The sequence below is a fragment of the Pezoporus flaviventris genome, unplaced genomic scaffold, assembly GCF_033815535.1.
Source record: "Pezoporus flaviventris isolate CSIRO_AGI_PZ_B2104156 unplaced genomic scaffold, CSIRO_AGI_Pfla_v1 ptg000066l, whole genome shotgun sequence".
NCBI lineage: Eukaryota > Metazoa > Chordata > Aves > Psittaciformes > Psittacidae > Pezoporus > Pezoporus flaviventris.
Genome location: NW_026892614.1, coordinates 8,926,693 through 8,944,979, shown reverse-complemented (window position 1 = coordinate 8,944,979; position 18,287 = coordinate 8,926,693). Strand labels below are relative to the sequence as shown.

Here is an 18,287-nt window from a genome sequence, read left to right as displayed (position 1 = left end):
TCAGCAGGATTTGGATTATTTTCCTCCCTTTCTCAAAGACTTCTTCCGCTGTATCGCCCCACACAATAATGTCATCAATGTATTGCAGGTGTTCTGGAGCTTGCCCCTGTTCCAGTGCAGTCTGGATCAGTCCATGGCAAATGGTAGGGCTGTGTTTCCACCCCTGGGGCAGTCGGTTCCAAGTGAACTGGACACCCCTCCAAGTAAAAGCAAACTGGGGCCTGCACTCTGCTGCCAAAGGAATGGAGAAAAATGCATTGGCAATATCAATCGTGGCATACCACTTGGCTGCCTTTGACTCTAGTTCATACTGAAGTTCTAGCATGTCCGGTACGGCAGCACTCAATGGTGGTGTGACTTCATTCAGGCCACGATAGTCTACTGTTAGTCTCCATTCTCCATTAGACTTTCGCACTGGCCATATGGGGCTATTGAAGGGTGAGCGGGTCCTGCTGATCACCCCCTGACTCTCCAGTCTACGGATCAGCTGATGGATGGGAATCAGGGAGTCTCGGTTGGTGCGATATTGCCGCCGGTGCACTGTTGTGGTCGCAATTGGCACTTGTTGTTCTTCAACTTTCAGCAACCCCACAGCAGAGGGATCTTCTGAGAGACCAGGCAAGGTGGACAGCTGCTCAATTTCCTCAGTCTCCAAAGCAGCAATACCAAAAGCCCACCGGTACCCTTTTGGGTCTTTGAAGTACCCTCTCTTGAGGTAGTCTATGCCGAGGATGCATGGAGCCTCTGGACCAGTCACAATAGGGTGCTTTTGCCACTCCCTCCCAGTCAGGCTGATTTCAGCCTCCAGCACAGTCAACTCTTGGGATCCTCCTGTTACTCCAGAAATATAGATGGGTTCCACCCCTTGACAGCTTGATGGCATCAGGGTACACTGTGCACCGGTATCTACTAGAGCCTTATACTTCTGTGGGACTGATGTGCCAGGCCATCTGATCCACACAGTCCAGTAAATCCGATTGTCCCCTACCTCCACCTGGCTGGAGGCAGGGCCCCTCTAATGGTCGTCACAGCATTGGACACTTAAGTCGTGTTGAAAGGGATTATTCTTCGTTATCACAGGAGCTGGAGTAAAATCAGCTCTTCCACTCCATCTGGGAAACTGCTCACCAGAGACTGAAGCCGTAGCTCTCATGGGACGATCAGTCTTGGCCCTTGCTCCCCTCTTCAGTTCACTCACCCGTTCCTCCAAAGCTGAAGTAGGTTTTCCATCCCACTTTGTCATGTCTTCTCCGTGATCCAGCAGGTAAAACCATAGGGTACCCCGTGGCGTATACCTTCTGTATCTCCTCTCTTGAACAATAGGACGTCTTTTGTTAATAGCTGAGACGCGTGTTGGTACACGTGAGGAGCTGGATAAATCAGATACATCGTCCCTCAATTTGTCGAGGTCCTGGGACAGTTTTTTCACAGCTGAGATGATGGAAGGAGTGAGATTGTCTTCGAACTCTCGGAGTTTATGAACCATTTCATCCACTGTTAGTGGTACTATGTCATTCCAGGTCACTGTTGCCAATGAATGGGCATATGATGACGGTGCATTCCGTGTAAGTTTTCGCCACATGGGTCGTGTACATTCAACTTCATCTGGATCTATAGGTGTATCCCCGTTATTCGGCTTGATGTGATAGATCATCTCTACGATGGCCGATTCCCTCAGAGACTGGATGCCTTTGTCTATAGTAGTCCACTTGGCCGAACGACTCGTAACATCGTCCTTGTACGGAAACCTTTCTTTCACAGCTGCCAAGAGCCTCCTCCAAAGGCTGAGGGACTTTTTCTCTCTTGCAATTGCTTTGTCAATTCCCCCTTCTCTAGCAAGTGATCCCAGCTGCTTGGCTTCTGTACCTTCTAGTTCGTGACCATCGGCCCCATTGTCCCAGCATCGGAGTAACCAGGTGATGATGTGCTCCCCTGGTTGACGGGTAAAATCTTTTCGCATATTCCGCAGCTCGGTTGAGGTCCGAGGTCGAGAAGTTACTTCTTCTTCTTCTTCGTCATGTGAGGATGACTCCTGATCAGATTCTGGACCGGGTGGTGAATTCATTGGTTCTTCATCTCGCTTCACCCTTTTTGCCTCCTTTTTGCTTGTTCTCTTGCGTACAGGGGCAACTGATATTGGTACGAATTGGTCCTCTGGTTTGGCTGCAGTGATTATCACTGTGGTTTGAGTAGCGACTGTACTTGTTGCTGGGGGTGGTGTAGCTACCGTGCTTGGAGCTGGGGTAACCGCGCTGTCTGTTGCAGTTGAAGTTTGAGCAGCTGCTGTACTTGCCACTGGGGTAGCTGCGCAGTTCATTGCAGCCAAAGTTTGAGTAGCGACTGTCACTTTGCCCTCAAATCCGCCGACATTCTTTTCCTTTTGAAGGTGCTGAATAGTGTTGAACAAGGCCCTGTAAGCATAGGCCAAGCCCCAGCACGTTGCCGTGATTTGTCCATCTCTGGTATGGCCAGAATGACCACACACCTCATTTAAGTGTTTTACTAATTCTTCTGGATTTTGCAGTTGTTCGGTAGTGAAATTCCAAAATACTGGAGGGGCCCACTGACCTAGATACTTGCCCATACTATCCCACACACCCTGCCACTCATGGCTGTCCAGCCTCTGGGAAAATCTCTCGGTCCTCCTACATCGTCGTTTGACCCCAGACAAGACCCAAACCTGAATCTGCTTAACTCTTGAAATCAGTAGTGGGCAAAACACACTCTGTATGCGTGTTAGCATGGTGATTCCCATCACCATCAGCAAACAAGTCTCAAGAGCATTAAAAGGCCATTTAAAAAATTCAAAACTCTCAAATGTAAATGGTCTGGGGGGACGACTAGGAGGGTAAAAGGATGTCTCCTTCACAGGTTGAGCACCTGAGAAGGAGAAAAAAGATGTGTAATTGCTAAGCACCTCCATCATATACCTCCCAAAGTATAAAGGTGGTGACCACACTGGGAACATAAACCAGATCAGTTTCATGATCAATGATTCTATTGTATTACAAGTCATTACCATAAAGTACAATGGGATAAAAACCTTAGCCCAAGCCCCACACTTGAAAAACACTAATACAGCCAATACCGGATGGACGTAAGATATGGTATACTGAAACTGTGAGATCAAGAGGAAAAACCTTGAGAGCCAATAAATCAGCATTGTGACGAGTGACTATCAATCCAGTCAGATCTGTTCTTATCTCAACCCCTCGAGCCCCACGTTGGGCGCCAAAAAGAACTGTCGTGGTTTAAACCCAGTCAGGTAACTTGTTCACTCACTCCCAGTGAGTGGTGCCAAGCTGACAACAATCAAGGTCCGTGTTCGTCTCCCCCCCCCCTCCCTGCACCGGGGCTCTCCCCTTCCCCGCTCCCGGAGGAACGGGGAGGAGGATCGAGAGAGTGCAACTCCTACGGGTTGAGACAAGAACAGTCCAGCAACAAATCACCACCGCTACTATCAGCTAAAACAATGATAAGGGAAAATAACAAGGGAAGAGAATACGATACCACCGGCCAAGAAAAACGAGTTCCACCCGGAAGCCCCTGTCCTTCCGGGCAACTCCCAGTTACCCCCCACCCCGGGCATGACGTGCTGTGGTATGGAATACCTCCCCGGCTAGCCCGGGTCAGGCGCCCCGTCTCTGCTTCCTCACAGCTTCCCCTCCTCCCTGGCAGAGCATGAGCCTCACAAAGTCCTTGGTCAGGGTAAACATCACTTAGCAACAACCGAAAACATCGGCTTCACCAACGCTGTTCTCAAAACTAGAAGTCAAAACACAGCACTGCACCAGTTAACACAAAGGAAAAAACATGACTGCTACTGCTGAACCCAGGACACTCCTAGTGACTTGAATGAGGTTTACTGTTGCTTAGTAACTCTTAAAAAAAAAAATACAAAAAAAAAAGACATTTGAAAGCTAGTAATACTGTGAACAGCTGGGTAGAATTCTCATTGTTTATAGTATTCTAATTGTCTAAAACTGCATTCCTGTGATGGTTGTACTTTACCATGTAATGCTGTACTTCGATAAATTTAAGGTACTCTGTACAAAGTAAACAACTGATCTTCACAGAATTTTACCTAAGATTACTTTAATTATACTGCAGACCACCTGGTTTACAGGTGACACAGCTAAAATAAACTACTCAAGCCATGCAGAAATCTTAATCTATGCATAATGCTATTGTACAGGGCTATGCTAACTTTTCCACTTGCTACTAAGAAGCCATCCCATTTTACAATTTGGAACTTATTCCTCAGAACACACTTATAAGCCTGCAGAACTAAATGTGCCAACATCTGGGGTTTTGTAGCACAGCCATGGAATGTTCTATATTTTCTCCTCCATACAGACAAAAATGTATATCGTAAAAAGAATTTTTATTGTAAAATCCTGCCTCAAGTTTGTGTAATTCTGAGCTTTTATTATTAAGCTTTGACATTCTTCTTCTTCTTGGTATTGACTCTATATCAAATGCAATCGTATGGTTCCTGCCAATATTAAGCAATGGCATGAATCTACATCCGAGTGCAGAATCTAGTTCACAGATTACTGCTTCTTACAGCCTATAGTTCAGAGAAGTGTAGGTGTTACGAAGCACTAGTATGTCTTTCTTTCAAAAGACATTCAGTAAACTGCTTATTCATCCCAGTATCAAAGTAGATCAGAAAAACTGTGGTTTTCCACCAGAATTTAAGGTGCTCTTAATTAACAGCTATTCAAAATACTTCAGTGCAATTTATTTTTACAATACGGAAAATGAAGTATCATAGTGTTACATTATATACATGAGATATTGTTTAAAACTATTATATATTTAAATGGCCTCTAATAGAATCTTTTGTTCATGTTTATTCAATTATGATCAATTATGAATCAATAACAACATTACAATAAAAGTGGGCCTGGCTAATGTTCTTTCCAAATAAATTCCATGGGGGCTGTGTGAATATTTTCTTCTTTTACTGTGGATTGGTATTTAAACAGCAAAGAACACTCAGAAAAGCATGACGGCCACCAAAGCAACATGCCAGCAAGAGTCCTGGCCCCCCACACTATCACAAAAGCAGATCCATCCCACTACACCACTGCTCGTCACACGAGAGCAGGACTCTGCACTGCTGAGAGTGTATTTATAACTGCCAATCCGTTTGTTAGGTTAGACTGCTGAAATACTAGAAGTGCATATGCATGTACATTCACATTATACAACCATCTACGTCATCAAGAGTAACTGGAACAGAAAGAAAAAATATCCTTTGGTATTACAGGGAGCAATTTTCACTTTCAGCTAGATAATCCTTGCACATCTGAACTGAATTTTGAAGAGACCTTCTGCGTTTGCATCTCTTCCTCTGCGGTACAATCCGTCCTTCCTAGAACTTTATGTTAGTCAAAGAGGATTCAGTGCAGAAGCAAACACACAACTCTAGCAGAATTGATGCAGAAGAGTTAATACAGCTTCAAAATTCCCATTTTACATGGTTTTGGTAAAACTGGTACAACAACGTCTGGAGAATGACAGCTTCACTGTGAAGGATAAATTTCTATCTCTGGTCCTGGGGGTCTATTTGGTTCTTGATTCAGTTGTTTTCAGAATTAAATCAGAGCAGCTTTGATATGAATGCAACATGATTGATTCTTAGAGAACTCACCAAATGGATTTCTCGTTTGAATGACACTGTGGATTTAATACACTCCAGATTTTATTTAATGGGTATCAAAGATGTCCTCAATTTAGTAGAAATAGCACAATTATAAAAAAAAAGGTATCTTCATTAGAAAAATATGGATAAGGTACACATTATGGCATCATCTCTCCAGTTCCTATTCATCAGCAGTAATCTTTTACCCAGAAGTATATTTGAAGAAGAAAAGAGGTAACGACAGGCTTATGATGCCCAATCACCATTCGCAAACAGCATTATCTCCAAAACTCAGCTCATAAAGTGGTTTTCTCAGATATACATAGAGCATTGCAAACAAATGGAGAGAGATCCATAGCACCATCTGACAAAGGAAGCTTCCAAACATATACACACATGATCACGAAACAGACCCCACATTTTAGGAGGCTAAATAGTCCAAATGCCAAACTTCCATTCCTGTCAGTTAAGAAGTCTGTATGTTATCTAGTAAAAGCTTCACTAACAGTAACAATGGCTTTATAAGATGCTTCTATACCTGTTCCTACAGCTCCATTTCTTGGCCAGCCTGCTTTCCTACACTAACCTCAGGCAGACCTCACTCTCCAGATGAAGCTACAGTTCTCAACTCTGCTTCTCAGACAGCTCAGCCTGAAGAACTAATGTCCCCTGTGGCTTCCCGGCCAACCTCATTCCCACTGTATCTATTCTAATTACTCTTATAACCGATGCATACTTTAATAACTAGCTCAACCTTTTTAACTCCAACTTTTTTTTTTTTTAATAGCTAGTGGCAAGCAAGACCAAAAATTAAAATTCTCAGCTGACCCCTTCACCATGGAAAATTGTACATGAAACAATCCACTTTGCTGCACCATCATCTCAAAGATTTGTTTGAAGATGTTTTTCTTCAGTGGCCAATCTCCTCCTACTACTACTAACACTCTCAAAGTTTTCCTCCCTTATTCATTTTTGTAAGAGTCATATTACCACTATGAAAATCCAGATTTTTCTTGCCTTGAACAAGTTGACAAAAGGCAGTTTCTTATATTTCCAACTTCTTCCCTAACACTGCAGTCAGTTTCTAGTAACAATAAATAAAATTTACAAAGGAATAATGGAAGCCATTCCAGACAGTGTATTGCAAACTCAGCCCTAACGGCTCGCTCATCTGTAGAAAATAGTTTGCTCTGTTTTACCAAAAGATTTTTAGCTTTTCCACTGCTCTGAAATGTCACTGTCACGCTTCATTTTATCCACCTGTAACACACAGAATAATTATATGCATCTCTTTTGTAAAAGCTTTATTTTTTAGAGTTGAAAACCAGCTATTGATCACATTCTATATTATGTATCTTTACTTTTCCCCAACATTTTGTCTGAAAAGTTTTATAGCATGTAAAAAATAAAACCAAACAATTAAACATTCTGCTGCTGACTTTATTCTGTTCTTTCTAGGTTTGACCTGACATTTAGATTTGTAAATAGACTTTTTTTATATAGCTGGTGGCAATCAAAGAATCAATATTCTCTACCAATCCCCTTGCCGTGGAAAATAAGCCCAGTTTCTTCTCCTTTAGCAGCTTTTACAGACTGATGTGTAGAATCTGGTGTAGTGTTTCCTATACTAAAAATTACAACTGTGTTTCAGTGGGTTTATGATTCTTGAATTGGGAAAATAGCCACATTATAACAGGTTGTATTTACATGCAAGTATTTTAATGTGGCCTCATTATAGTTCATATCAGCTTTGGTGGAAATCTGTCAAATGTTATCATATGATAGAGGTTACTATAAAAATTCCTGCAGTCCACAGAGAAGGTTGTAAGTCTGAAGAAAACAAAATTCAAAACTTCAAAACAAACAATTTCTGACTCTGAATTGCATGTCACTATCAATAGCATCATTGTTTCCATAGCTACAAATGTAGACTGCTTCAAAGGAAAGAAGGAGAGAAACTGAAAATGACAATGCACAATCAAAACAGGCACATACAGTTTTCAGACGGCACATGTGGGATGGAGAAAGGAAGTAACATGGAGGCACAGAATTCTTTGGGGTTTTTGCATTTGCCAGTAATGCCAGTGATCTGAGCACATTAAGCTCAGAACAGTAAGCAGCAGTAAACCTCTCTCACTGCAGTATCACCTGATACATTTCTACACCTAGTGGAAGGAAAAGGAGAACAGAAAGGATGGAAAATACAAACAAGACTCTCCAAAGCAAACAGACATGACAGGTGCCTCTTTCTCAGAGTTAGCCACCTGCAGACTCATATTGACGTATTTTTAATCAGGGTTCCTTGGCATTTTCAGCAGTTCTGTATAGTTGTGAAGTCAATCAAATCCTCTATACTGCTCTTATCACAAAAGATGCCAAAACATACACACTACACATAGTACTATCAACAACCGTTCCAAGAGAGGATACAAGAAAGTGAATGACCTGCACAGGGGGTAAATACCAAACATGAGGGTGAGAGTGTAGAGGGAAACATGCAGTCTTACCATATGAAAGGCACTCCACAGCATCTAGCAACTATTCTGTCCTTCAGTACCAAGTTCCTGCCCCCCTAAATATTACCTATGTAATAGCTTACTTAACTATCAACCAACTGCTCCAGAACTACATCATCATCCTCATAACACTCATAGAATCGCAGAATCGTTTAGGCTGAAAACCACTTTAAGATTGTCATTGAAAAAGATCTCAAGATAATCAAGTTCAAACATTAACCTAGCAGTGCTAAGTCTACCACTAAACTATGTCCCTAAGTGCCACATCTACACGTCTTCTAAATACCTCCAGGGACAGTGCCTCAAACACTTCCCCTGGGCAGGCTGTTCCAACATCTGACAATCCTTTTGGTGAAGCAGCTTTTCCTAACATCAAACCTAAACCTCCCCTGACACAACCTGAGGCCATTTCCTCTTGCCCTATAACTTGTTACTTGGAAGAAGAGACTGACACCCAACTCTCTACAATGTCCTTCAAGTAGTTGTAGAGAGCAATAAGGTCTCTCCTCAGCCTCATTTTCTCCAGGTAAAACAACTGCAATTCCCTCAGCCATTCTTTGTACTGGATAGGGAGGTAAATTTTGCTCTTCCTACAGCTGGAATTCCTAAGGTGGAATGGACCTTTCTCTGTCAATTTTATAATGGTGAGTGTTGGAATAAAATCAAGACTAGCATCCAAAACTCAGACCAGTCCCACCCTTATTCTGAGAAGAAGAAACTGCATAATGTAGAGGTATACAGTAATTAAAAACAAAAAACACTTATCTCTAGTACCTCAGAGTACCCTGGCATTTGCAATTTAGTAATAAACTCAGTATTTTACACTGGAAGCAAGATGCCTCCATAGGATGTGATAGCATATTCAGAAATGCACAGTGTCAGACTAACTCATCCCTTATCAAAGTGAGTGACAGAACTTAGAAAAATCCTACCTATCATGCCCTTTCTAGTCTCACAGGCTCTAAGGAATAGTTATCTGCAATACCACTTTCTTCACACAATCGTTTTTAAGGGAGCAGTTGATAAAAGCCACATGAGAACACAGTATTACCTGCACACTACACTGGAAGTAGTCTCTGGTGCAAGCAGAGGAGAGAAGGTCATTAGAAGATGGTGGTCACTATTTCCTCAAATGCTGTCTCTGCATAGCTATTGTTCCTTTACAACAACATTTGCAAGGATCATGCTTTGGAAGCATAGCTTCTATGAAGAATATCAGATCACAGGAAACTAAGAAGCTTGAGATTACAAATTCAGCCCTTGCTATACATGAGTACTGGCATATATAACCTTCAACAATTGTCACAAGAACAGAGCAAACACCTTATTATCTTCATTACAGCACTGAAAGCCCCAAATGTTAGTAATTCTGACCAGCTTTGGCAAAAGCTACTTTAACACTCAGGGCAGTGAGGAAGGTAGAGAATTAAAGTCTCAGCCACAGAATATTACTATTTAGACAAGGCTAATTTTATTGCTACAAAATAAAGCTATCATCTCTTAAATGAAGCTAGTTCAGACAGCAATACAGTAACCGTTACGCTTACAAATTAGAACTCCTAATCCTTGCAACATGTTTGACTAAAAAAAAACTAAGTAAAGCACAGACCAGAAAGACAAACAAAGGTTTAGCAGGACCAGCTGTAGGTCTAAAATGGACTTTCCTCAGAAGACAAGTCTTATTCTTTTAATTATTTGAGCCATGCATTTGAAGAAAAAAAAAAAAAAGAAAATCAGGTGAGGCTCTAAAAAGCTGCACAACATGGGCCTTAGATTACATCTCAAGTTTATACTTTAAGACCTAGCTTACAGCAGTACATGTTAGTGTTGTTGAAATCTGAGATTTCTGTGAACAACTTGTGATGTTAAAACACTACAGATTCCAGTGTCTTATCTCTTTTAATTGCTGACTGGAATGGACTCTTAGGAAGTAAAAGCAGGGGGTTTACATTTTTCATGTTTGCTTCAGGCTACTAGCAGAAAAATTCAGGACTTTTTCTAAGGTATGTCAGTACCAATGATGTGTCACATGTCACTACTTTATAATTAGGCTGATAGCCAAAAAGAATAATGCATCTGACGTTCTACTAAAATAAAAACTATCCCCCAAGGTGTAAAAACACTGACACAAGCATCTTAAAAGGCAGTGTAAAAATGATATAAGGATCTATTTATCAATGCTGGTATCTTTCCATCACAGCTTCAAATAAGTAATTCTAAGGTAGGTATTCATTGAACATTTAATTTTCCTATGCTGATTTAAAAACAAAAAAAAAAAACACACAAAAAACAAAACCCAAAAAATCATATCTGAAAGCAAAACGCAATGAAACTCTTCTTTGTCTATGAATAAAACCTACTATGAGAAAAAGCAGCTATCTACAGTCTGTATTACTCTAGATAACAATTCGAAAATCCATCTCTCTTTAACCCTTCAAATAAATAACTAATTACAAATCAAATACATTTTAGTAAACAGAAAAGCCGCCTTTTTTGTGAGGAGTTTGCAATTTACTTAACGTGTAATAGTGATTCATGACTTAAGTACTGCATTTGTAAATACCAGAACTTCATTCCATGCAAAATTTGTTCTAAAATGCTCCTGAAAGAATAAGGATTTAGGAAAGCCAGAGCTGCAACTCCATGTAGTTTAGAACATGCTTAGTTCGGATTATATCTGAAAGTTAGACAGACTAGCAGAATTGCCAGATTACAAAATTGTGCTTTATAGCCAAAGTAATCCTCTTCACTCAACAACGCCAAGTTTTAGCTCTTCATTAACACAAGCAGTAAGAATTGTTCCATATATTCCTTGCAGGTCCACATATCAAAATGTGTGCTATTCCAAGGGTTGATGTCGTATAAACTACTGGAAGAAAGCACTTCTGCATCACTGGATTTCCACAGCATTACTCAAAATACAGGACTTCAAATTCAGTTTCCTTCTGAAGCCAGCATTTGTGTTTTTTTCTAACAACTATTAATACTTTTCCAGGTTAAAAAAAAGAAAAAGTCCTTCATGAAGCTGGCAACTCTAGTCCTTTGTTCACTCAGCACAGTGCGTTCATTTCCCACAGTGACAGACAGAGGAGTATTGTGTTTTGCAAATGTATTACAAGGAATCCTGTGATTTAGTTGTTGCTATTAAAGAATTATATTCAGAGATGACATATTCTGAAATAAAATTATTTCCACCTAACTATCCTCCTCCTGCATTTCAGACACAAAAATTATAACACATTTGATTACAGCAACATCATACCACACAAAAGGCAGATGATTTCACATCTTCTTTAAAAGTTATCTATTATTTTGTTGCCTATTCCTTGAAAACCGCCAAATGAAGGACTACTTAGTCTCCTCTAACATCAGTGTGCACAATCTTAAATGATCTTATGATTCACCCTGCTACAAAAATAAGTTGACATGTACAAAATTAAATATTGAAGGTAATGCTGTAAAAGGTCAGCGTTCTTCGGAAGTTTAATATTCAGGGCACCACTTGCACTTTAGCAGCAACAAGGGAAGGACTACTGCTACACTGGAAGACACAGACTGATATCATCCCTTTCTCACAGACAACTGCTATGAATTGCTGAGCATATACCTGAGGTTTTGTGCCCTACTCAGCTCCCCATTTTCAAAATTTGTCTGTATCACCAGGATTCTCATCCCTTGCCTTGACAGTTTCATTTCAATCTGGAAGATGCTCAGGGACAATGTTAATTTTCGGCATAAGGTCACTCTAAGTACAACAGGTCACAAGCCTGACCAAGCAAAGTCACCACGGGAGAAGAGAAACAGTTTCTGGGTTCCCCCTCTGTGTACTAAATAAGCCGATCTCAGAGTGGAAGTACACAACAGATGTGCAAATACTCTGTTTAGAAAGATCAAAAACCTGTAAAGAACAATAAGAGCTTTGGTATTGCTTTTAATACATGCAGCATGTTTTCACATATAAATTCATGCACACAATTGTATTTTGAAACAAACCTGTGGTGTTAATGGTAAGGTAATCCTGTATTTTTACAGAAGTAACTAGTTCATAAATACATTCACATACGTAAAAAGAGCCTAATCTTTCAAAACAGCAAATACAACCAACTAACAGAAACCAGCAACTTACTTGAAAATAGGAAGATAAAGAATGAATCAGACTTCAATTTAAGACTATTTTTTAATTTCTGGGAAAAGAACACTTACCACCATTACCAATGATACCTCAGTTCACCTCAAAGACTAAACTCAATATATACCAAATACTTTCTACTACAGTGAACTTGCAAAAGGAAAAGTCAATGCCTCTAACAAAGTAAAAATATTGATTTTTCCCACATGATTAAAACCAACCACAAATAGGTTAGAAAGCACTGTGTTCTTCAAATAAATAAGTAGTTGCTTAATTATGTATTTCAGTTTGTGACAGCAAATTTGGGTTTTCTCCATTATTTTAATTTATTTTATTCCTTTTTTATGAGCACAATTAAAGCTTTATAAAAATATAAAAGTATAGACATATATCAAAATTCCCAAGAATTTACTGTCGCTTAAATAAAAGTACAGTGGCCAAATAAGCCCCACTACTGGAGTTCAATGTCTGGAAATTTGTATATTGATGCTATTAGAACAACTATGTTAGAAATCCTTCCCAGGAAGACTCCCTGGAGTGCATGTGTTTGTTTTAAGTTGTAGCAACTGCAGATAACTAATATCTTTAATCAGATTTTCCCCTCATATGAAATAAGTTAATGGTTCCGATTTCCCTGCACTCTGAAAATCTTTGTCTAGACACAGAAATATGAAATATTGTATTCTACAGTTAATATTTAGCTTTAGAATATAGGAATTCATTTTACAAACACATTTTACAAGTGAACACTTGAATACAGAACATATTCCAGTCTCTGGAAGATCACTACCATAACACACCATGTGAATCGATGCAGAAAATGAATGAAATACATCACATATAGTTGGTTGAAAACCAACTGCTTCTGAGACACATGTATTTTACCATTTAAAAACAACTGATTCAGCCATTTCTCAAAACAAGAGTCATTTAGTAGTACCTGGGATACAGATCTACTTTGCACATGGCATTTAAACTGTGTTAAGGCAGAACAAATGTCAATAGACACAAAATACTCCTGATTAGTGGCAGGTGATCACTTTCTGAAATCAGACTGCTCCATTCAACAGAGCACAGCAGCAGCATCTACTCATTAAATTGAAGAGAAACAACAAAAATAATGGCCTCACTTGCTAGGCAAAAGAGCCCACGATTTCACCATTTCCTGAAGGCCCTTTCTCAGCTTTTGAAACACAAAGGCTTACCTTTCTGTACACCAACATGTTTGGGGATTCATCAGCCACCCCATTGCTGCTTTGCCCATAATTATTTCCTTGTGCCATGTCCCACAAGTTTGATCCTCTTTTGAATGTCACACTGTAAAAGGTAAAAGTGGTTTCAGTGAAACATCACTTCACGTCTCCTTCCTTCCCTGACGATTAATGGACCTGACTTTCTACCAATATACTATCAGAACAGGCGTATGCTTTTACTCCAACAGATATTTACATTGGAGCAAAGCTGCTAATTCACCATTTACTGTCACTACTCTCTTTTGCCTGTAAATAATGAATGCAGTATATTAATCTAATTTAGACACTAATGAATTGTCACTCCGAATGGCTCCCTAACATACTACAAACAACCCCATCATGAAGACGCCTCCTCACGAAGTACTCCTCCCTCCCCTGACCAGGCTTCTTCAAAGGACACCCTGCACCCTCCAGAACACGACAGTTTTGGAAGGGCTGGCTCAGCCCACCACTGCGCATCCGGCAGTGCTCTCTCCTCAGGGCTCGGGCCATAGCAACTTTCACAGCCCTCAAATGCACAAAAAGCAAACCAGATGCTTTAAACTTCTTTTTAATTCTCCAGCACGTGCGTGCTCTCACACATACGCCGGGGGAGGGAAGCAGGTGATGAGGCTCAAGGAAGAAACAAGCCAGAAAATCTTTCCGGTTGCTTTCACCTAGTTTCGTCGTACTTCACTGCAAAACGCCGGCTCCGCCGCCAGCCCCGTCTTCTCCCCGCCCTCCCCCCCCCCCCCCCCGGTCACACGGGAGCAGCACCAAGCAAGAGCTCAGATCATGCCGTAGCTCCGGCTTTGCACGCAGGTGTAAGAATGCGCTCTATCTACAGACCACACTGGCGGCTGCCGAGAGCACGGAGGGATGAGCTCTACTCCAAACACTTAGCTCCAAAGCCCTCCCCTGCCCCCAGACCTCTCCCGTGCGGGCTCCACTGCACATTGTCCACAGCGCCGGTTCTCTCTGCCCTGCCCCTGCAGTGCCCGTCCGTGGGTGCCTTTCGGCACCAAATGACCGGCAGAACCCGCCGGGAGCCCGGCTCCGCGCCCGTCGCTTCAGCACCGCGGACAGCGGCAGCGCCTCCGGGGAGTGCTGTCGGCGGCGCCCCGGCCTCCCCCCGCGGGCTGCACGGGGCGCGGAGGAGCGGCTCGTTTACCTCCTGGGCCAAGGTCACTGCGCAGTGCCCGCGGCTCCGTGCCTCCTTCTGCTGCTCCTGGCGCGCCCCGCGCGGTCCGTGTCAGCCGGCAGCGGGCGGAGAGACGCGGCGATCGCTCATCACACACACACGCACACGCACTGCGGGCGGAGGCGCCGCTGCCGGTGCCGCCGCCGAGGCTGCGGCTCCCCCTTGCTCTGCCGAAGCAGCGGCAGCTCAGCTCAGCTCCCTCCCCGCAATGGAGTGGCCGTCACGTGGGGGACGGGCACGTCAAAGGTGCTGCTGCCGCTGCTGTTGCTGCCGCTCTGCCACACAGCAGCAGCCCTCCTCCTCCTCCTGCTGCTGCTGCTGAGCTCGGCGCTCTCGGCTTGCTCACCGAAAACAGCGGCCAAGAAACTGCAGCTGCCAGCAGATCTGGCAGCAGCCCCTGTAAATGAGATTAGGCAGCACTGGAGGGCTGGGCAGGAAGAGAATGTGGGCTAATGGGATAGGGGAAAGAAGGGCGGGCAGTTGGTGGTGGAGAGACACCGGGAAGGAAAGTGTGTCGCCGCCTTCTTACACCTTTACTGACAGCAACAGGGAATCTGCCTGTTCCTTTGCCTTATACTGGACACTTGACGTATTTTGTTTTTTTTTTCTCAGTAAGAACTAAGGAGAGCTTGTGCCGTGTTGGCACTGCAGATCTCTCTGAGCAGCAGAACGGAGAGAGCAGAGAGCGAGTCTGCTCCAGCCGAATAGGAAGGAGCCTTAAGGACATCTCAGGACACGCTCAGGGCTGTTTTGCTATGTCCCTAACTTGTGAAGGCTTCGCGCTGGCCAAGATAAAAGAAAAAAGATCAGGTCCCCAAGTCTCCTTCATGATTTATGGACAAGAAGGCTTTGATTTTATGTAAGGGCTGAAATGCCCAGAACTCAACAGCCTCAAGAACACAAAAGATACATAACTGGTTAAACTTTGGAATATTCCCATTTGAAAGTCTTTTTCTGGAATCAGTAGCTCTTAATACAAGGATGGTCTTGCAGAAGAAGTCATCACCTCTTGTGCACTGTACCTTAAGTGCACTGGTAAATTAAGCAATCCAGCACAGTGCTTTCCCCACATACTGCATCATCTCTACTCTTACTTTTTCTACCTTTCTTACATCTCAGAGACTCAAGCAAATCAACACTATCCTGCTAGAAGTTTGCTATTACAACTACTTCTAACTACTTTTCCAAACTTTTTGGAGGCCTTCAGATATTTTAACAAAGAATGTGATAAGTTAGCTAAGGCAACATCTGGTAATCACAGTGGCCAAAACAAAATACAGGAGAAAGGACAGGGCTGATCTTGACTCCCTGGTGAGCTGAGGAAAGGAAGACATCAGCTTGAGAGTGGTCCTACAACAAACATCAAAGTATGAAAGATGATCTCAAACACTAATAGGAATGTTCTTCAGACAGAAAAATAGTAAAAAGGTGGAGTGACACAACATACAGTAGGAATCAACAACTCAGTTCAATGAGATAAAGGAAAGGAGCTCCGCAGCAGACACCTGTCTTGACTTTTACAGAGGATAAAATAATTTAGTGTATCACAAGGAAAAGGCAATGTGGAAACAAACTGTGTGAACAAGAAAGTAAGCTGGAGTTTTGAGATGGAAGAGAGATCAACAGAAGTGAAAGAATTCAACAGCACAAGAGGAAAGTGAAGAAATATCAGTGGTGAAAATAGTGGGCAGAAAAAATTATGACGCTAAAGAGCAAACACAGCTAAGACTTGTTCCCATTAAAATCCACTTGACATACAACAGCGTCTTGATGAAGCTAAGCAAGAAAATGTGAATCAAAATGCTAATCTTCCAACAGACATTGTAACTGAGTCCAGTTCTCGTTGAGAAATGGGTACCAGCAATAAAGACCCCAGTCTATAACTTTATTAGCTTTCACACTGACAACCTAAATGAGCAGCACTGCAGCATTCAGATCTCACAGAGTTGACTACGCAGGACTGACAGCTGCACTGGCAGTCAAGGGAAATGCCTCCAAATGTTAAGAAGCAACACCTTTGTGGTTGTATGGCATCAATATAAACTCAAAATCTCATGTATCGGACTGGTGTACAAACTTCTTTTTGTGACTAAAAGTGGGGACTGCACAAAATACACTCTAAATGCAATTTTACCCCAGAGGAAGGAAAGGAGAAAAATCATTAAAAATATAATACCCAGATTCCTTCCAGTTGTTCTGCCAGCCAACACTTAACATAGTAATTGCATTAAAGGGCAGAAAAATCAAACATTAGCAAGCTTCCAATAAAGTCATACAGTTGTTTTCTTACTCAGCCTCATCTTGTTACTAATCCAAGTGAGAAAAAAAAAACAACAAAACAACAACAAAAAACCCAAATAAAAAACAAACCAAAAAACAGAGAAAATGAAACTGTTGTATAGCAATTCTTGGATTACATACATGTTGTGTACAAGATGACTCCAATCTACCTATTTACTAGAAGCTATTCAGAAAATAGATTTTTGGCACAGGTTATGTGTCTTTGAAAAACTCCCCAAGAAACCCGTCTAATGTAGGCAGCAACATTTCCAAGCTTTTATTTTCGGAGAATCTCTTCAAAATTAAAGGCAGAGGTATCCCCAGCTGAGTTAGATTTTGGCTATACTGCCTCCAGTCTTGCTTTTGCTTTAACCATTCCGATTAATTTCGCAAATGAAGTCAAATACAAAACGCTATACTACTTAGGTAAGGTTTATGTATTTTCTTTGAAAATAACCAAATTTAATTATCATAAATGAAGTTTTAAAGGAAGTATGTAGACAGACTTAGTATGTAGTCAGACCTACCTTAAAGGAAGTATGTAGTCAGACCTACTGAAGTCAATACGTGTTTGTCCAGTAACATCAAAAGGAACTATATTTCACACACAGTCTTTAATCTTGTCCTCAGAAACAGAGAAGTAACTCAAACATCCCAGGAATGTGTCTCGTAACTACAGACTTGCTATGCTGAAGCACACCAAGATTTCTTCCACTTCATTAGCATGTCAACTATCAAAATGAAATAGAAGCTCTAAATGCTAAAAGGGTTAAACTGAAGAGAAAACCACAAACAGCCCAACAGAATTTCCTTTTTGTCATTACTTTGAGGTGAAAGAGACACTGGGCTTGACTATCTCCATAAATGCAAGTTACAAAGAAAGTAATTTCTTCTAAACACATGTAACTGGATAATCTCATTCTACTACAGTTGAATATGTTTGTTCAATAGCCTATAAAAGGCTTTAATTCATAAATTACTTACACATCTTTCCCATGTTGAGAGTCATCACTTATCTCATACACGAGCAGCATTAGCATCCCCAGAAAGCATAGTCTGCCAGAAGAGGAATGGCCTGCTTCAAAATGCAAGGCAAAACTACTCATTAATAAAACAAAGAAGATGAGAAAGGCTGCCAAGGGGCAGCTTTATCTAACAAGGCAATAAAGCACACATAATTTTGCAAGGTGGTAACTACATTTTCTGTGTGTAGTTTGCACCATCAGTACAACTCAAGTATTCCACTAACATCATGTGCCATGGTACACATAGTACACGC

The 18,287-nt window shown here is 41.6% G+C and overlaps 1 protein-coding gene across 7 annotated transcripts in view; it reads right to left on the bottom strand.

The window, feature by feature from the left end:
• RGS7 (regulator of G protein signaling 7) overlaps nucleotides 1-18,057 on the bottom strand; it is a 261,029-nt gene extending 242,972 nt beyond the window's left edge. For 3 of the 7 annotated variants that reach the window (XR_009746552.1, XM_061471175.1, XM_061471176.1), the window contains exons 1-2: nucleotides 17,993-18,014; nucleotides 13,501-13,612 (exon numbers count right to left, since the gene is read on the bottom strand). Coding sequence is in view for 5 of the 7 variants with exons in the window: in XM_061471175.1 (XP_061327159.1) it covers nucleotides 13,501-13,578 (78 nt within the window). In the remaining 2 variants the exon portion in view is untranslated. Of the gene's footprint in view, nucleotides 1-13,500; nucleotides 13,613-14,698; nucleotides 15,140-17,992 lie in introns of those variants that run through there. The other 4 variants (XR_009746551.1, XM_061471177.1, XM_061471174.1 and 1 more) reach the window with 4 other exon arrangements.
• Between the last annotated feature and the right edge of the window lie 230 nt (nucleotides 18,058-18,287).